The sequence below is a fragment of the Scophthalmus maximus genome, chromosome 21 (genome assembly GCF_022379125.1).
Source record: "Scophthalmus maximus strain ysfricsl-2021 chromosome 21, ASM2237912v1, whole genome shotgun sequence".
Lineage (NCBI taxonomy): Eukaryota > Metazoa > Chordata > Actinopteri > Pleuronectiformes > Scophthalmidae > Scophthalmus > Scophthalmus maximus.
This window is the reverse complement of record NC_061535.1, coordinates 9,828,671-9,848,526: the sequence shown is the minus strand read 5'-3', so window position 1 is coordinate 9,848,526 and position 19,856 is coordinate 9,828,671. Positions and strand designations below refer to the sequence as shown.

Here is a 19,856-nt window from a genome sequence, read left to right as displayed (position 1 = left end):
ATATGGAAAGAGGAAGGGTTGATAAGAGAGGAACACAAATGGGTTTCCCTGATGCAAAATCTGAGGAGAGATACAACCCATGACTCGTTAAGGACAATTAAAAGTAAATGAGAGCTTTGCCAAAACATCGCTTACACCTCATCACTGTGATCGGGCTGGGGAATCCAGGGAAAACCCACAAAGTAGATTACAATGCAATGTTACTTTGGCTTTGTCCCCCCCCCCCCCCCCCCGACATTTTGTTGTTGCTATTTCCCGCTGAAATTCTTTAGAATATGTAGCAGGGACATTATCAGTCATACAGTTTCAGCTTCATGTATGTGTTCACTTGCTACCACTCTCTTGGACTTGAAATGTCCTGCAGCACAGAAAGATACCATAATAATTTTGCATGTCACATGAAACCTTTGTAAAGGACAGTTGTGTAAGAAGTATTGTTTTTTGCTTATGTTTTTTTTTTAGGGAATGTCTTAATTTCATACCGATCTCCCCTACTCATTAAATGGCAAACTAATTATGAATAATCTATTTCAATTACTAACTAAGTGACAGGGTAGTGAAAAATCACAGACAGACAATGAGGGACTTTTACCTTTTTATTGTTCTTTTGTTGCAAAGCTGACACATTTTCAAAATTCGAGCATATTCAAAAACACAAATCAGATGCAGCTTTGTTTGCACGGCAAGATGATGCCATTAATATTCCACTGGAATAAACAAGAGGAAGTCCTGGAAGAACTACATATCATAAAACACATTCTTTTGACAGATTGCTTACAATTTATACCAACAATGCATATATTTATGACCACACTGAAATAAATCACATACAGACGTCCCGCAAGGTCGTCGAGCAAATTAAACCAATAGTTAATGCTCATTCATTCACAATGGGTCTCGTTCAACCACTGTCCTGCAGTGTTGTCCATTTCAGGCCGAGCCGGTTCCATTCATTACAAGACGTCCTCGACTCTTGTAAACATTTTCATTTCGTCAATGAGCCATGTCGCCCCGCAGCTGTCCTCATTGTGTGAACCATTCATCAGTCCTCATCAACGGAGAGTGAGTCAGACTGTCGGAGCGGGCAAAAAGCTAATTATCCCTTTTTTTCCCAATTCAAACACCTAGATGAGTTGTTGGTCACGTGTTAGCCATATTCTGAGGTGGGGGGCCCCGCCACCAGTTTACAGCGACCTGACAAGGCCCCCAGGTCAATGTACAAGGAGCCCTTTCTTCTCATGTGGCCAGAGTCCTCGGAGTACAGAGATGATTCTGCAGGAAACAAAAGAAGTGCATCATAAGCAGTGTGAGCATATTAAGTGCTCAGGGTTTGTGTTTGCAAACAAGTGTAATGATGTGTCTATTGCTGGTGGCCATGGATCCATAAATGTCTGGTGAAACAAGTGGAGCACAGCACCGAGGGTCCTTACCCTGTGTGGTGTCATGGTGCTGGCTCTGCTGCCGCAGCATCGCGTGGGTGGCCTCCTCCAGCGCAGAGTCAAGGCTCCAGCAGCGCGGCTGATCCTCCTTGGGCGGGTTGATGGCCTCGTCCTTCAGCAGCTCGGACGCCGAACTCCGCAGAGCGGGGTTCCTCTCCAGGGCTCGCTCCAGGAAGGAACGCATGGCGAGGCTGCAGTCCTCCGCTATGTCCTCCATAGGCGGTGCCTGCTTGTGGATCTAATTGGGAGGCAGATGAGGCAAAAAATTGGCGGCATGAAAGAAAAACATGGCGGGTGAAGGCTTAGATCTCCTCCAACAGTTCAGATCCAGTTCTCTTTTGCACCTTGTAAACCACGTTTGATTGTGGTAAAACGGAACGAAGGGGAAAAAATAGCAAAGCTCAGTCTGTAGACGTGTCTTAACCATGTAACAGTACTTCTCCATGGCAGCAGTTTCACAAGGAAGTGAGTAAGTGTCTGAATCAAAAGAGCTGATAAACATCAGCAGAGGGACTTCTCGAAAGCAAAGAACCAATGTAATGGAAAACCTTTGAAAGAACGAGAAGTAGTGACTGACTGAACGGCCCCTGAGTCACACACTATGACAGGTCTTGTTAAGCACTTTTATTAATCTCATGGTAATCTAGACCGTGAAAGACCTGAAAAAAGGTCATGGAAAAGTGTGTCACTCTTTGAAACGCAGCAGGATAAAATATACTGTCAATCTCGTCGTGACATATGAAGTACAGTATATATGATTGCTATGTTAGGACTGCAGCTCTGTGCAGGTAAGTGTTCATTGCAAAGACAAGAAAACAAATGTAATGATTCCCTAGAGGACGGTGTGAGAAAAAAGTCAACAGGAAATGGCAAATAGAAATTCTTCATGTCATGTGCATCTACTGTTGAATAAGTATCTAAAGACATATCTCTTTTTATTTACCTCAAAATAAAGCCCTTGTTATTAATGGTGCCCTATATAATTCTTTAGAAAAGTAATAGAGAAATAGATGAGTAGATGAGAAATTTATATCTTATTATATTGTTCAAGTGTTATTCGTGTAGAAATTCAGCATGTTCGCATGTTCGCATGTCATCGCATTCGAATGTCAATTAGTTTGAAGGTTCCCGGTCATGAATCAAGTTTACGAGTTTAAATTCAACGGGCTGGTGATGCTAAAGTGAAAAGAATCATCTTCTGGGGGCCATGAATGTTTACCAATTCTTTTTTTCTTTTTTCTTTTTTACAATCCTGGGCTGCAATCATTTTCAACACTCAGATCAGGACTCACGATGTAGAGGTAGGATGGGTAGGCGGTGCGGGGGTATCTGCGGACCCAGGGAGGGCTACCAGTCTGCATGTGGATGATGGTGGTGCCCAGGCTGTAGATGTCCGTCTTGGTGTCGTGTCCTCGGCACAGAACCACCTCTGGACTCATGTACATCTATATGACACGAGGAGAACACTACATGTGTTAGATATAAAAGTGACTGTAGAGCATAACAGCAAAAAAAAAAAAAAAAACAGTTTCCCAATGCAACAAATAGAAAACAACCTCTTACAAAAAATTGTGGTTTTGTGTTGCATCAAACAAAAAAAGCCCTCAGACCCAGGGTTTGTGTGTCAAGGTAAGGGCAATGCAAAGGGAGTGGAGCGTGAAAAGTAAACAGACAACCAGTTCATCTCTATCTCCCTCTCCCTCCCTCTCTCTCTCTCTCTCTCTCTCTCTCTCTCTGCTGGAAATTCCAGCCTGCTCTCCCACGTTAATGCCTGAGCCTTGCACTAGCGCTGCCTCTCTTCTTATTACCACTGGGTGTCTGCCCTGGGACTTTCCACAAGCCAAGCCACTAGAGGCCAAGAGTGCATGTAGTAAAAAAAAAAATAAAGACTGACACACAAACAAGCTCGAAACTTGGGGACAAACTATAGTAAGATACATTATGGGAAGAAATCGCTTGTGAAGAAATCCCTTGGATTAACCAAAACTTTCTCAAGCGCTGCTGATTAAAACATCTGCAACGGAGAATGCAAAGCATAATCACACTACTATTAGCAGCAGTCAAGGTCAATGAGTGCTCTGCCCTGTCAATCACTGGATTTCTATAATCACTTTGGAAAACGGAGAGAGAGAGAAGTTCTGACAAGTCTTGAGGCTAATTTGTCAAAAACCCAGGGGAAGTCTGGCCTGAGTCATGAGACAAGCAGACTGCTGCCCTTTCTAGTGAACACACACACACACACACACACACACACACACACACACACACACACACACACACACACACACACACACACACACACACACACACACACACACACACACACACACACACACACACACACACACACACACACACACACACCTATGCTCTTAAGTGGAAAAACAAGTATTGATTGGAGAACGCAATTTATCCCCTTCATTACAGGTCCAACACTTGCAGCCCGAAGCGCTGCGTCAGATCTCTGGCTCACATTCTCACCTCTGTTCCTCTCAGGTCTCTCGGGATGTAAATATCCTCAGTCATCTGCACCGTGAGGCCAAAGTCCACAAGAACTGCCTTGTCTGTCATCAGGACAATGTTACTGGCTGAAGAAAAAGAATGAAGAAAAAGATAGGCTGGGATTTACAGATGTTGCAGAGGAGCTGTCGTGTGACGTATTTTCAGTGTTAAAGCTTTGCTATGCAGGTTGGTATTTGAGGCAGTAAGCATTCATGACTTCTTGCAAAAGTGCACTGAATCCTCCCAATAGAAGGTCAAGTGGGTCGCGGTGGAATCGGACAGATGGTCGAGCGTGAACAGGCTCATCCGTGCGCTTAAAATGCTCACCGAGGCTTAATTGCATATCGTCGTCACAGGCAGGAAACGGTAACAGCCGCAGCGCTGCGTCAGAGTGCCAGGCCACCCGGTGTCGTAAGCCACTTGCTGCTCCGGACCCCGCGTTTAACCATGCGGGAGCAACAAGAAGCAGGCTGGAATTTCCAGAGAGCAAACAGCCTCGTGGACATGAGGCTGACAGATGGCTGTGGAGAATGCTTTGATCCCAGCAGCGCCGCTGGCGTCCAACTAACTCGCGTCAGAACCTCAGCTGAGTGCCACCTACTGTAACTACCCCCAATCTTTTTTTTCGTCAGCCTGACCTGGCTGCCTTTGAACGTTTCCTTAAAACGCATTAGTCGAAGGAGCTCCCGGGCAGGAAACGATACTTCGTCAGTCAGTGTGTAAGATCGTCGGTATGAGATGTCTGTGGTCTGTTGGGTTTGTGGCTTACTATACTGATTCACTTTCATCCTGCTTGGGCCTTGTTACTCTCTCATCTGACTGCGGCTTTTGGCTCGTACGTGAAGAAAATAAAAACGTTCCACTGCATACGACCATAGCACAATACCGTAACACAGTCTTTTTTTCCCCACTTGCTCTTACGTTTGATGTCGTGGTGGATGACATTATGAGAGTGCAGGTACTCCAGGCCGCGCAGGACTTGCTTGGTCACCCAGATGATCTCGAACTCCCTCATGGGCCCGCAGCTGTCCAGCTTCTCCAGGACCGAGCCGCCCTCCCCGGCCTCCATGAACAGGTGGACACTCTGGTCCCAGAGCAGGGCGCCGTAGAGCTCGGCGATGTTCTCGTGTCGGAACCGGGCCTGGAACTCCACGTCGGCGGCTTTAAAGTTCTCCATGGGGATCTGTGGAGGTGACGATGAGATGTGAATAAAAATTGGGAAATTGCTTATTTTTGAAGAGCCAAGCCAGCCCATTCCTCCAGCTTCACACCTTTGGGGCCAAGCTATACTAAAGGCTTCTGGCTATAGCTTCATTCTTATGCATATAGACAGGGTATCAATGTGACTAAGGCCGGGACACATTTAGCTCAGCCTAAAAACTAAAAATCAGGGGGAAACAGGTAGCCTGACTCTATCCCAAGGTTGAGAAAAAATCTGGCTACCGGTATCTCTAGAGATCATAAATTCATTTCCCCCCCCTCATGTACTAACAGAAGCAACAATTTGTGGTATTGGGAGGTGATGAGAGGCCTTTTATTTCACCTTTTGGACAGAGCCTTGCTAAGCTAATTTATCTACCTCCTGGCAAGAGAGCAACATGATCTTGTTTCCCACAATGTCAAACAATTACAAGCTGCATTACAGGCGTTTCTCAGTGATGATTAACCGAAGATGGTGTGGTTGTTATCGGAAGCTGTCCGCTGTTTTGCAAGAAATCTGTTTTAACTGGGACACCAAGCACATACTTTGAGCACGTGCCAGTAAGCCTCCTCCCGTGTGCTGGTAACAGTGTGTACAATGCACTGTGTCAACATAGAATTCTGATGAAAGCACCACATTAGGTAAGAAACTACCCAATATTTTCCAGGTGGGGAAAAAAAGACAGAGAAAACAATGTTTATTTGAACTTAGAACCTCCACGAAGTTACTGTTAAATTTCCACTCTTGCATTCATCTGGGATCATTTGTTACAAAAAAACAAGGTTCTTCTTTTGAGAGCACTCTTCCTCTTTTACTTCAAGAGCAAACATACCAAATGTCACGCCGCTCCCATGAAAGCATTGTACGAAAACAAAAAAGAATAGCTGCGCTGAGAACACACAGTACTTGGCAGGTCAAATATTTGGCACCTAGTGCCAGAGTTTCAAGAAGTCAGCGCAGCACGGATTCCAGTCATTGCTCAGCAGCACTCACCAGTTTGCAAGCCATCCTCTTCCTGGTGGCCCTGTCCTGAGCCAAGTGGACTTTCCCAAATGAGCCCTTGGGGACGAGACCACAGCCGGGATTCTTGTAGGTCAACTTCCATGGAAACAGGAGCACATCCGTGTCTATCTGGTAGCGGCCTTTTTTCACAGCCATGTCCTTCTGCAACGACGGGTGAATCGATGAATAGGACAAATTGCTGTGCACACATTCAGCCCGGTTGTGGAGTCACAGTTGAAGGAAAGAAAAAACTGATTCTCACCTTATTCAGCAGGACCCCCATCTCCCGAGGCAGGTGCTGCAGGGCGGCCACCTGCATGCTCGAGAGCAGGTTGACAAAGGACAGGAGGTCTGCCACCGTCCCGTACCGGACACCACCCGCCCCGCCACCCTTATGCTCAGCCCCCGACTCCCCCGCCTCATCGTTCTCATCCATCTCCTCCTGGGAGAGACCTTCCTCTTCGAACGACAAGCCTCCTTCCTCCGCCTCCTCCTCCCGGATCTGATACAGGCTCTCGGCGGCGTTGATGATGTCCTCGATATTCATGTGAGCCAACAGCAGTTCTATTCCATCATCGTATTTGTAATCCATCTTGACGCTTGACCTCTCCTGCTCGATCTAAGATGAAACACAAGGAGTTCAGTTTGTGTACTTTAATGCTTGATTCAGACTTCCCATCAAATCCCCTCAGTCATCAGTCAATCAATGACTTTAAAAAAGTGAATGTGTGGATTGGACGGATGCACAAAGACACCACACTGCAGAAGTGAAGCTTTGCCTCAGCTGGCTGGATGTGCAGCTGGGAGGGGCTTAGAGGACGATTTTCCCAGCAGATGGAGGGAGTTTCACAGTAATGCTGCGGGGAAGCCCCTCAGGGAAGCTTGACCCTCGTGCATCTATAAAACACTCACAGTGCTGATCACCTATTTGAGAAATTAACATTTCAACTACTTTATTTAAAATAACAAAAACAAAAAAACCCATTAAATTCTTTATAGTCCACGAATTTGAATCTAGCTTGTTTACACAAATGATTTCATGCAAATCACAAACATCTGGCGGAGGGAACTCAGACAGATTTCCCTCCCCACCAAACTTGGATTTGATCAAATTGAACGAATAAGCCAAGGAAACTATATGTCTTTATCAGAATCTGAGAGCATCTTCCTCCAGAAAGCAATAATGGAGTGTTGTTCAGATATTTAAAAAAAAAATCTCTAAAAAAACATTTAGCTTATGTATTTGATTTTAGCAGGTGATACGTCTAATCATATAAAACAAACAGTACTTGCCAAAACATCCCCAGAGTACGGATCTTAGCGGGACTCTTGTCTCTTCATTGTGCATCTCCAGCGTCCAGCACTGACTGACTCACCGACTCATCGACTGACTGACTGACTGAGGAGAAAAGGTCGGATTGTGTTTTGAAGGAAGTAAACACAGGAAGTGCAGTCGACCGGCGCGTGGGCGGAGCCGCGTGGGACGTCAGGTGCCAGCAGCGCTTTGCTTTTGGTCGCTTTCGTTTTCCCCACTTGTCAAGACGGAAAACAAGTTTCACGTGACGCGAGTTTGTCGAAACACTGGACACCACCTAAACTTGCAGAATCGTTGTGTATTTCTTTTTATTGGGGCTTCCTCTGTGGAAAAAGTGTGTTTTGATGCGTTTTAATGTAATATATCAGGTAATCTGAAGTTAAAAGAGTTACATTACAACTCTAACTTTATAATAGCCACCAAGGACACAGTAAAAGTATAAATTAGCTTCCACGTACGTGCACATTTCATCATTAGTGTCCTAATGATTTTTTTGTTGTGCCACATGAGATTCCGAACTGGTACCTGTCGGCCGCCGTAGACAGAACCCACGCGCATGCGCGCCTCCAGCTTCTTCCAGCCCAGCAATGGCGGCCTCCTATACGGTATGCAGGTTACAGACGAGGGGACGGGGCAGCGTGGCGAAGTGTCTACGGAGGGTCGACACGTTCCTCCACAGAGGCATTGGAACAAAAGTTGTCGCTGCGCAAACCGAGGCGGCTGTGAAACACGACAGTGGTCAGTATGTGAGGCCGCACGACGGCTAACCTAAGCTAAGCTAAGCTTCCAGGCTCAGTTGAGCGACCGTGATTCGACAAGTATCTGTATTTTTTTGTGTTGCTTTGTCTGTCTTCCGAACATGGTAATTTATTTAATAAACAATGTGATATTCAAAACAATCAAGGAGGTTTCAGTAAACGTTCGGCGTTGCGTTTGTCCACCTAGAAGTCCCCGTTCAGTAAAACATCCTCCAAGAGTGTTTCTGCATTTACATCAAGATGTGGGACTAAACGTGCTCCGATTTGATTTTAGTTTTAGATTGGACTTTTGATTTGAGACTGTTTCGTGGATGACACGTATGCCGAATTGAAGAGCTGTTTGTAAAAGTTCATATGACTTTTTGATTTAGCTCTTGCATGTGTTTTGTGGCATGCATAGCTTAGTGCCACACACTGTAATGTTGTCAGTTTTCCCTACGAAGTCTGGCGAAGCATTCTGCGTCTGATGGAGGTGTGACAAATATCACCAAAGTCTCTTAATATTGCTGACTCTGACAACAACAGCAAATGCTATACCACACAGGGGTGAAGAAGTACAATAATTAAATGTCATCTTCAATGAGACAAAAGCAAATTTATCAATTAAAGGGTTAAATAATTTGCTCCTTGTAATCAGTTGAGAAGAACGATGGACGCAAGTCATTGTATGCTGTCCAGGCGGAGAGACAAGAACAAGCAGAGAGATCCGTTCTCATCAGCTGCTACTCCAGAATCAAACATAATATGTTCCTCAAGTATTTATCAAGACATGGCGATATCAAGAAACACTTCTTCTATGAAAACAATGTAAGTGATAAAAGCCATGCACATCTGATTATCTTCTGTCATGTTGTATAATGCACATTTGAAACACTTCAGTCACACTGGCAACCACAACTGTTGACTGTTATTCTCCAGGGCGTGTATGCTGTAGTGGAGTTTGCCCGCCAGGAGAGTGTTGCCTCTTTGCTTGAAGGGGCCTCCATCCCCAGGGTCAGCCAAGAGTCCGTGGTGCCATTTAAGTCGAGATTGCTGTCACTGAGGAACTTGGACTCAGGGGAATCATCAAATCGGCCGTCAAGCCAACGGGCCCAACCGCAAACCGCCCCTACCATCAATGACGTCATGCAGAGGCTGTCCAAACAGGAGAGTGTAAGTGGGGCATTGCCCCCAGAATGATACCTTAGGCTAAAGGACTCAATTTTTAAAAACAAGTAATATGCATAAATAAATAGATCCCTGGTCTGTCTCCTTCTTTGCCCTCAGATAGACCAACAGATAACCCAACTGACTGAAGCCTATCAGCTAACTGAGGAGAACATCAGTCTACGTTATCTTGTCTGCTCTCTGCTCAAAGACGTTGCTGCTGGTTATTTCCCAGAATGCACCATCAAGCCGTTTGGCTCGTCGGTGAACGGCTTTGGGAAGCTGGGTTGTGACCTGGACATGTTTCTGGACCTGGATGGCATCAGTGGACAGAACATGAAAATGGTAATAATGGGTGTTGGGGGAAGTCTAGGTGGTGGCTTTAAAACCAATTTAGGTTAATTTCAAAAACCAAAGTTTTAAAAATTTGCTTTTATGTAATACAAACGTACAAAGATCTCCCTGGAGATCAATCATTGTCAGTATTATAGTGATCCAACTTTTTATCCTTTGTGTTATTAAGGTGAAATATATTAATTTCTTTACTTACTATTAAGAAGGAATAGGTGCATGTTAACACTGTTAATCAAATAAATAAGAAAAAAATCACTTATGTCGCACAATTCGTACTTTGGAAGTAAATGAAAGTGCCTCACATTCAAAGAAATAGATTAATACAGTAACACAAACAGGAAATTAGTCAAGAACCAAAAGAGAAAACTAAATAATATACAAATGCATTAATCAAAAGATACTTTGAGCTGATTTTCAAATTAAATTAAATTAAAATTACACTGAATCTTTATTTTTATGACTGTGTAGTTGAGTGTTTTACCATCTTATGTAGAGCTCAAACAATTATTCATTTAGTCAGTGTTGTCTCAAAAACCCTACCAAGAGTAGCGTGTTTTAGAGCAATTAAACATCTCTAAACTCTGTTGTCGTTGTTTTTATAGCCAACACCAGGTCTGTGCCTGGAATACCAGCTCAAGATGGGCAACTCGGAGCGAGCCACCACCCAGAACATCCTGTCCGTCATCGGGGAGTGTGTGGAACACTTTGCCCCGGGCTGCGTGGGGCTGCACAAGATTCTCAACGCCCGATGCCCCCTGGTCCGTTTCGCCCACCAGCCCTCTGGCTTTCAGTGCGACCTCACAGCCAACAACAGGTATTCCCCCTGTACACACATAATAAGACTAGAAGATCTAAACAGAATGAAATGTTCGTCTGCGTGGCTCGGGTGGTGTTGCAAGGTTTTCGTAAACGGATTCAAGTGGAACAGTCATATGTTGAAAGGTCAGTTCGAGTTGGTCATAGGTCTCCCGCTTCACAGAAACTACTGTTAATTTGTAGAGAATCTTGCGTCGGCCATGGTGGTATTGCAAAAGCCTCGAACAGAAACCAAACTCGGGCAGGATGTTCTGCAATGGCTGCATGCTCACATCAGTGAAACTACTGAACAGGAGGACCCACACCAAGGGGGCTCGGTTTGCGTTTCACTTCTTCCCTTCCATACGTAAAGATATTGTGGTCTCTTCCGATGGCAACGATCGCAAATAACGTACAGAAAAACCATGCAGTTTCTGAGGAAATGGTTGTGGGTGGATGTGAGGGAGGGGGGACTTTTCTTGAAACATGATCTGAGAGCTTTGAAGCGCAGCACTTTCCTGTTAGTGTGAGAACTAACAGCAGTTGTGACTGAGTCAGGCACTGACAAACCGAAGGCTGCTCTCTAGTGGTGGTTTTGGTTTGAATTTAGTTTCACTGACCCTTGATATTCAGCACCTCTGAACTTCAGAACATACATGGATTTGAGAGTAAAGTGTTTAATCCAAAAATACTTTACCTGCCTTTTTTTATTTGATCTTTTTACATTAATTTTTAGTCTACCAATTGAGATCATACAGGCAAATTCCATAGCGTCTTCTAAATCTCATCTTAACATTTTCTTTTTATCGGACATATTGACACATTTAGAATTTTGTTTTTGCATGTAAGTTTATTACCCTCTGTTTTATGAACTGGTTATTTTTCTCTTTATTTTAAATGCTGTTCTTTTAATAAAAAAATGTCCTTTTTGTCAAGCACTGTGTAACGTGCACAAATACTTGCACCGTGGTTCTCCGTCGTGATCATGTGGTTTATCCACAGGGTGGCGATGAAGAGCACAGAGCTGCTCTACCTGTACGGGGAGCTGGACCCGCGGGTGCGCCTCCTCGTGTTCACCGTGCGCTGCTGGGCCCGAACTCACGGCGTCACCAGCAGCATCCCCGGGGCCTGGATCACCAACTTCTCCCTCACCGTCATGGTGCTGTTCTTCCTGCAGAAGAGGAGCCCTCCCATTATACCCACACTGGACGAACTCCGAGACCTCGCAGGTACTACCCAGCTCCACCTTTCACTCGGGAGGTCTTTTGTCAATGTTTTTCAGTGATTCACTCTTGAGAACAAGCCTTTTCAACATCTTTAAAATATGCACACGTGGATGTTCGTTGTGACAAGGTTCCAGTGCCGTACAGTAACACATGCATGTTAAAATATCTTTTGGAAGAATGCTGTCGATCCTTCGGTAGAGTTTAGCAGACTTAAAGAAACAATGGAAACGAGCATTGAAGCTGTTCTGGCAGAGCTCTGACGAGTTGGAACTAACATTATAACTGAAACGGTTAAATGGTTTTAGATTAAATGGCGAGGACGGATTAATAAACAAATCACTTCAATCGCAGATACATTTTTTCAACTCTAGAATTTTTGACCTGATTTCAAGAAAGCTCTCAAAGAATTTTTGTCTTGTGACACAAGACTGGTTGTGGACCAGAGCACCTCTGCTCTGACAAACAGGGTGAGATTATACAGGAATGCTTGATGCTTCTTAAACTTCTCCACCACTTTAAAAAACAATATATATATATAATATATAGAGAGCGTTTATGTAGAGCGTTTTTTACAAACCGATTATTTTGTCCCTGTAGGTGACTTAAGGTCCTTAATTACCACATGTACATCTGTAATGAACAGGGAGCCGAGTGTCCTGTGATATAATGTAACCAACGAGAGACACACACACACACACACACACACACACACACACACACACACACACACACACACACACACACACACACACACACACACACACACACACAGTGTGGCTGTGAGTCTCCTCCATCACTTTCTCCCTCTCTGTGTCACCTTGGCTGTCTGATAATTGCCTTCCAAAAGCAATCTACCCTCCACCTCCCTCCTCCCCCTCCTCAGCTCCCCGTTTAGCGCAGACTCTATCACAGAGTGCTTACAGGACAATAAAAGACCCATCGCTCTGGGAAGGTCGATGACCCACCACCTCCTCCGGACACACACACACACACACACACACACACACACACACACACACACACACACATCAACAAACACCGGCCTCATTCTGGTGAAGGAGACCGGTAACAAGGGCACTGCTGGAGATGTAAACCAGCCAAACAAGGACATGATCCATGTAGCTTTTTGTTGACACAAACACGTAGATGCACCTGTTCTCCCTCTCTCTCTCCCCCTCTCTCCTTCCCGCCGTGTCTCCTCTCCACGAAGGCGCCGACACCATCCGTCAGCGTCTTGTTTACGGCAATCATAAGCGTGTAAAGGCAGCCATTTAACTCGTGTGACCGCTCTCGTTCCCACAAGGTCCTGCGGACAAGAGTGTGATTGAAGGTAACGACTGCACGTTTGTCAGCGACTTCGGCAACATCCCGCTCCACGGCAACACAGCGACACCAGGTGAGCATGGGAGCGTGGAACCGGCGCTGTAGGGCTACAACTCAGTTTTAATGGATAACAAACATTGCTGTTGCTAATCCAACTTGTCTTCCTCCCTTGTTTCAGGGCAGCTGCTGCGCGAATTCTTTGATTTCTACGCCAGTTTTCCATTCAACAAGATGTCCATATGTATCAGAAAGGTAACCGTCACATGTAAAAACAAAATTTGCACGATGATGACAATTTAACGTTGTCTTTTTAATACTTAACTAATATCAATGGTGAGTTGAATTAATTGCAAAGGTTTAAGCACTTTGCAGAAATGCAATGAAATGACAGTTTTGTGAAAGTGTTGGTCTCATGTCTTCAGTAAATGCCCAAGACACTTTTATGCAACAGTCACAAAAGAAATCTGTTCTAAATCTGTGACTTAATTTGAATCTCTTATGCTCATGATGTTTAAAATACAGAAATGTTATGTAAAAAGAAATGTAAATACGGACATAGCAAAGGTATGATTGAAATAATTCAGAATCACTGCCACAATAGTTTTATTGTCCATCACTGACAAGTTTCTTTTCACACTGCAAAGGTTCCACTCCAGTAAATATCTTGGTCACAAATCTTTAAACTAACAAATTCATAGGATCAGTGCTGTTTATGTGAAAAAAGGTTTTGTTTTTTGTAAACGTTAAACACTGATGTGTACTGTATCAGCCACCTCAAGAATCCATTATCTGCCATCCGACACTTTTACCTTCCTTCTACATGTGTAGGTTATAACTTCACTTGAAATTCAAACCGCTGCGTCGCCAGGGAATAAACGAAAAGACACTCGGAGGGAACCTATGCCCTAAACGAAAAGCCTTTCTCTCAACTTTCACTCCCAGTGTCAGAGACGAGCTTTGGCAGAGAAATTTGCTGCTAATGAAGGCGGCGTTTGGTGGGTGGTGTGTGTCCCCCCCACACACACAATCGGATGACAGCGGGCCCGGGGCCCATGAGATAAGATCCCAATTAGAAGCTCCATCATGCTAAGCGTAAACAAACTTGTTCTATTTAACCGGAATGTGTTCTGTTGTTGTCTGTGTAGTCGTTCTCGTAGGCAGCGAACGAGCATCCAGGGTTCAGCTGTGAGTTTTTCCTCAATTAAAATGCAGAGGCGAGGTCAAACCATTAGGGCCGGAAATCTATCTCCAAGTCTTTCTATGTGTCAAAGTTTATATCAGGGGGTGTATTCATCCCAAATTTCTCTGCTCTAGCCATACAGGATAGTTAATTAACCGTTGTTTAAATATTTGAAACATTGAATAATATCCTACTTTACAACCTATTACTTTTCCCTGTAGTAATTTAGTTGATAAAGTAGCTTTTCCATGCTTTGCTGGCCCAGTATATGAGTTGCAGGGACTTTTGCTCGTGTCTTTTAAATGAATTGATGTCGCCGGGAAAGGGAGAGACCCTGCAGCCTAATATATGAGACTAATATCAAGTTTGACACAGTGGAGGAAGCCTGCAGGTAAGACGTCGGCCGTGACCAATGCCTATAGGCTTTCGCCAGAGGAGCAACAGCCATAAATCTGCTTTACGGTGCTACAATTCTCCGGTTCGCTCCACTCCTGTGACTGATGGCTTTATGTCGCCATTCCCCCCCCTTCCAAGCTCCATGGCTTTATCTCTTCAGCTCCATTACTCCTAGCAGGACACGGCATGATGCAAAGTACCACGGGAGGTTCTTGACTTTTCTCTGACCCACATATTGACGGCTTATTGTGATGGCCACAACTGCTTGACACAAGTGTAGACCACATCGGTTTCAGCTGATAACATGTTGGCACATATGGCAGTTATTTTTTACTTTTTTTTGCCCCTTTCAAACTCTTCTCCCTTTTCACGACTCTAGTCAAAATGTCCTCCAGAACCATGTCTATGTCGAGCCGTCTGCCAACTGGATGCCCCAGATACAGCCGCTAAAACCATGACCAACAAGATAGAAGGACCATAACATACAGTATACAGGCCTGCGCTCACAAATGTGTTTCCGTCTGCCAACATTGTCTCCTTCTCACTTCTCACAGGGCACAGAGCAGAACAAGCCAGAAGTGGCCCCGCTGCACATCCAGAACCCGTTCGAAACGTCTTTGAACGTCAGCAAGAACGTCAACGCCGCCCAGCTACAACGATTCACTGCTTTGTGTCAGGAGAGCGCCTGGTTGTCCTGCCAAAGTCAAACCATGATGCCAAAAAGCAAAAGTGAGGGCAGCAATCTTCAACATTGGGGACTGGCCGCCCTCCTCCAGCCGTCACGGGTTGCAGGGGTCAAACGTCGCAAGCAAAGGGCAGTGGGGCGTATCAGTGAGAGTCTTCAGAGCGTGATAGAATCCTTAAAGAGTGGAATTCAGCAATAGCCGATAGCTTGAGGATCTAGGGAACATGCTCCATCTCCTTCTCATGTCTCCACCCAGTGCACTGGTTTTCCCGTCTGATGTCTCCTGCTCCAGGAGCATCTTCCACAGTGGTTACAGCTGCTTGACTGTAGTTCCCACCATGAACACTGGAGGGTGTTACTGAGGCTGGTATGTACTTGCGTGGGACCTAAAACAAGGGAGTGGTTACTGTGTACTGTACTGTACTGTACTATGGACTTAACCACTCTGTTGAAATTAAAGACAATACTGTGGACACAAGGATTGAAGTCCTACCAGATGCTCATGCAGGAAACTCTATAACTCGTATTCATCTATTTTTTTGATAAACAGAAATAATAATCAGACTTTTATTGCAAACACTGGGTTTGGTTATTATGGGGCCCCAACACTGACAAAAATGCAGTTAAAGGAAATCCGTTGCATCAAATTTATAACTGAAATCTTTACTTATGTCTACTCTATTTGTCTACCGGTAGGAAAGATGATCGAATCCGACGAGTTCACGAGCAGGAACATTTCCAGAACTTTTTGGGGCGTCTCATGTGGGCTCATTTGGATATTATTTGAACATTTTATTAGGGAGGGCTGGCAGGAAAAGTTCCAGGAAAAAAGTGTCTGGAGCAACATCTGCGGACATTTGCTTGCTCACATACATCCCTTCAGAAAACTTATCCGGATCTCAGTTTATGTGTCAAGCCAAGAACCAAGACATGCAATAATTTTCTGTACTGCATTAAATGTTCTGTGAAACTTCTCTGGGTTCCCCTGGTGTAGTAAAATGATCTTATAATTATCAAGAGCTAGCAAATGTTTGTCAATGGTTAAAATACTAAAGTATTTAACCAGTAAGGCTAAAGAACCAGTTTTCACCAGTATCAACCCAAATTTAACTAATCACTGATTATCAATTTATCAATTAAAAAAACTTGTTTATAAATTATGTATTCACTCATATTTTTTAACTCCTCTAATAGCATCTTTCTGCCTTTGTCACTTTTGTAGGCTCTGTGGTTTATCACTTAAAACAAACGATGAATAGAGAAGCAACAAATAATAAAAAAGATAGTTTTATTTCTGAAACGTTACATCTGGATTTAAAATTTTTAGCAGGAAGTTATCCAAATTGGTGACAAAACAGTGCTTGCGTGTGTTAAATTTAAATCGGAGTAGACCGTGGTCACCGAACTCATTGGAACCAAGGTTGGAACAGCTCTGTGGTGAAGTCTGCAGAATAGATTGACCCTCTCTGAAAAACCCACTGCTCAGACGTGTCATGTCAAATATGCGAATGCGAGGAGAGACGCACTAATTTAACCGTCTCCAGACAGAGCGAAGCCCTTTAATTCAGTTTCCAGTGAACAATGCTCGAGTTCACTAATCATTCTCCCTCAAATGTGGTCTGAGCTGAAGTTAAGGTGAATCGCATCCTTTTTTTTCCACCCCAGAGTTGCATAATCAGAGCAATTGTGTGTGTGTGTGTGTGTGTGTGTGTGTGTGTGTGTGTGTGTGTGTGTGTGTGTGTGTGTGTGTGTGTGTGTGTGTGTGTGTGTGTGTGTGTGTGTGTGTGTGTGTGTGTGTGTGTGTGTGTGTGTGTGTGTGTGTGTGCATGAGTTGAGAGTGAATCCGCAGGTTCATATCTCACAAGTGTGCCTGAGTGTGTTTGTATGTGTGTGCGTCCATCAGGCCCAGTGGACGGTGTTTGAGGAGAAGGGAGTGTGCAGGACACAGCTGTTTTCTCGCTCATTGCTGTGGGAGGTGAGGGGAGGATGAGAGAATAGCCTTTTAACTGCCCCCCCCCCCGTCCAACCACCAGTCTGCCCTTTTGCCACGGGGGCATGACACTTATGGGAGGAAAAGGAGTGAGGCAGAAGAGAGCCCATCACCGCCACACACGTCCCTCCCCCTCTAGCTTTGAACTTCACTCACTGTCCCTGCCTCCACTTTTCTCGCTTACATTTCTCTTTCAAAATTCAATGTGCCCATGGGACGGAAGCTCTCTGTCTCTCTCTTTCTATATCTCGGGCATCTTCTTTCCAATCCTCTACGGCCGGCTGCGTTCTGTGAAGCCTGCGGAGTTTGTTTATTTCCTTTCGTGAGTGACTTTCTGACTGACGGACGCTGCTCTGGTGGAGCGGCAAAGCGCTTACGGAAAAAACCCCGTGGTGGTTAGGGAAGCATTGGGTGGGGAAATGGACGCCTCGGGGGAATTTGATGAAATGGGACTTGTGGGTGTTGTAGGGTTCATTTGACGGAGCTGGATGTCAGCACTGTGGATCATCTGATTTGTGTTTGGGGGGGGGGTTAGAATGTGCTGCACCATGTTTTAACTTCATAGACAGTTTATGAGGCAATTACGACGATAGATAGAAAACCGGGCCACTTCCCAGAAGGTTGCCACAAGTCAGTGTCGAGGTTAATCATATTTTTTTTCCCTAGCTCATCCCAACCACTGCAAAGTCAAGGTTTAATGCGATAGTCTCCCAGTTATGGACCACTTAAAACCGCTAAGGGACCAAGGTTATGTTTGGCAAGCCTGCCCAGCAGTGACCTTCCTTCAGGGTGTTTACAGGGGGCACACCGTGGGTTCTGATTTATTAGGAAAACTGCAAAAAGAAAGTCCGAGATGGATTGGCTCTCTTGCAGGAAGTGCGCAGGTTCAGCGGTGCAGTGGACAGAGTTTATGTTGCTGCCCCTTCTCTTGGCTTTTAATGCACCTTCAGTCTGGAAAAATCAAACAGTTGTCTCGGGGCTGCAAAAACACAGGAGGGATTTGAGGAGCTCGTTGTGCATTTGAGATTGAACATCCACTAAAAGGTTAAATCCCGAGCAGGCCCTCTCGCACGGCTGCTGTCGGCGTTCGTGGAAAAAAGGCTTTTTGCTCCCGTTGTTTGATGTGGAGGCCCTTATCCGCCGGAGCACTTTCACAAGTTATTTTATCAAGCTGCCCGATCACCGCGCCACTCCTTCCACTTACCTCCACCGACTCCACAAAGAACCATGCGAGAAAGCAATCTCCAAAGCACTTCCCCTCGCAGTTCCACGAATTGTCCCGGGCAACATTGTGAGAAGTAATTACGCCGGTTTCAGTTGGTTGGGGGACAAGTACGCGTCCTTGCGGGGGCCCCCCTCGTGGACTCTTAGCTCCCTCTTTCCTCCCAGGTTTCCCCAGTCGTCAACAACACCCCAGTTGGCCTCACACTGGATGCGGTGTGAGAGCGAGCAGGGAGCGTTGGAATGCATTCGCTGCACACCGAGGCCCCTGAGGTTATCACCATGTGTATCTCTTAACTGTGTCTCAGCAGAGGTGTGAAAAGGCAGAAAAATGTGGCTACTGAAAGCTACAATCAAGCGGCCCCCCAGTGAAAACGCGGCAGCCTGTGTCCCGTGTCTCCACATCCCTCCACAATGGAAACATGAGGTAAACTGTTGGCTGCCAACTTTCGTAATGAATGCTATGTGTCTTCACGGTGTATGGGAATGCCCGGGACTTACTGTACCCACCAACAGCACCATTGTTTCAGTGTCGGATGCATGGGGGTGGCTAATTGGAGCCTGGCACGGACTCCGGCAGCCTTGGTGGTTTGCACATTCATCCTCTCACCGGACAGTATAATGGCCACATCCATTCAGCACCGGCCAGATCGGGCCCCCAGTCGAGACGCTGGTGGCTGCAATGCTGCGATGGAAGGTGAACTGTACACACTGTACTGCTGCCACCAGAACACGGTATCCATAGAAACACACCCCATCTGGAGAACGCATGTGTGATGCCACATATATACATGTGACACTTGGAAGTCCCTGGAGCTCTATAGGTGCATCATTTATACCACCACATGCCCCTTTAGATGTTTTCTTTACAAGGCCGCTTTGTGAGTGAGAGGGAGAGGAGGAAACTGATTTGATGTGCAGTGAATTGACAGTTCAGTTCCTGACAATGTAATTATGGTAATGCTTTATTGTACAGGTCTGTAATCTCGTCATAATTTTGCGCAGGAAGAGTCCTAGAATGAAGTAATTTGTGACTTGCTACGGGGAAAGTGAAATGTAATATAAAACTCCATATATAATTCATGTTGAACTGTGTTTTTTTTGCCCGTGGACACGTTTCTTTTCTTCTTTATTTTTCATTTTCAGCTGACCTGCTGTCTGTTGATGAGACTACCTGCTGTGCCAACATGAAAGTAACAAAAATTCTGCTCCCACACTGTTGACACTTAGCATGAAAATAATGAATATACTGAAGCGCATCATTTCAGTACAGCAGCATTCTGCATGTTGTTTTCTTTTGTTGTTGTTTTTTTTTTTACTGGT

The 19,856-nt window shown here is 45.1% G+C and overlaps 2 protein-coding genes across 6 annotated transcripts; one reads left to right on the top strand and one right to left on the bottom strand.

Moving 5' to 3' along the window:
• Positions 1-583: 583 nt before the first annotated feature.
• map3k8 (mitogen-activated protein kinase kinase kinase 8) lies at positions 584-7,575 on the bottom strand. Its single transcript, XM_035619173.2, has 8 exons — positions 7,438-7,575; positions 6,407-6,763; positions 6,136-6,306; positions 4,863-5,124; positions 3,921-4,027; positions 2,732-2,884; positions 1,431-1,677; positions 584-1,272 (listed from the first exon to the last, which is right to left on the bottom strand). Exons 2-8 carry the CDS (start codon positions 6,734-6,736, stop codon positions 1,148-1,150), a joined length of 1,395 nt encoding a protein of 464 aa, XP_035475066.1. The 5' UTR covers positions 6,737-6,763; positions 7,438-7,575; the 3' UTR covers positions 584-1,147.
• LOC118291166 (mitochondrial poly(A) polymerase) lies at positions 7,569-19,612 on the top strand. 5 transcript variants are annotated; one of them, XR_004786567.2, is made up of 11 exons: positions 7,569-8,197; positions 8,855-9,024; positions 9,136-9,369; positions 9,484-9,708; positions 10,320-10,531; positions 11,515-11,741; positions 13,042-13,134; positions 13,240-13,313; positions 15,192-15,366; positions 18,845-18,960; positions 19,064-19,612. XR_004786567.2 is itself a non-coding variant. In XM_035619170.2 (11 exons), exons 2-11 carry the CDS (start codon positions 8,047-8,049, stop codon positions 16,288-16,290), a joined length of 1,833 nt encoding a protein of 610 aa, XP_035475063.2. In that variant the 5' UTR covers positions 7,569-7,827; positions 7,970-8,046; the 3' UTR covers positions 16,291-16,479. The 5 variants fall into 5 exon arrangements, 3 of the variants coding, with proteins under 3 accessions (XP_035475063.2, XP_035475065.2, XP_035475064.2); XR_004786566.2 differs by having other exon boundaries at positions 19,050-19,612; XM_035619170.2 differs by lacking the exons at positions 18,845-18,960; positions 19,064-19,612 and adding an exon at positions 16,019-16,479 and having other exon boundaries at positions 7,569-7,827; positions 7,970-8,197.
• The last annotated feature ends 244 nt before the right edge of the window (positions 19,613-19,856 follow it).

Excerpts from the sequence above, each read along its gene's own strand:
- LOC118291166 (XM_035619170.2), top strand. The coding sequence starts at position 8,047 with ATGGCGGCCTCCTATACGGTATGCAGGTTACAGACGAGGGGACGGGGC. Across the intron at positions 9,370-9,483 it reads GGCTGTCCAAACAGGAGAGT|ATAGACCAACAGATAACCCA; the intron begins GTAAGTGGGGCA and ends CTTTGCCCTCAG. Across the intron at positions 11,742-13,041 it reads CGAACTCCGAGACCTCGCAG|GTCCTGCGGACAAGAGTGTG; the intron begins GTACTACCCAGC and ends CGTTCCCACAAG.
- map3k8 (XM_035619173.2), bottom strand. The coding sequence starts at position 6,736 with ATGGATTACAAATACGATGATGGAATAGAACTGCTGTTGGCTCACATG. Across the intron at positions 4,028-4,862 it reads CATCCACCACGACATCAAAC|CCAGTAACATTGTCCTGATG; the intron begins GTAAGAGCAAGT and ends CTTTTTCTTCAG. Across the intron at positions 2,885-3,920 it reads GAGACCTGAGAGGAACAGAG|ATGTACATGAGTCCAGAGGT; the intron begins GTGAGAATGTGA and ends CGTGTCATATAG.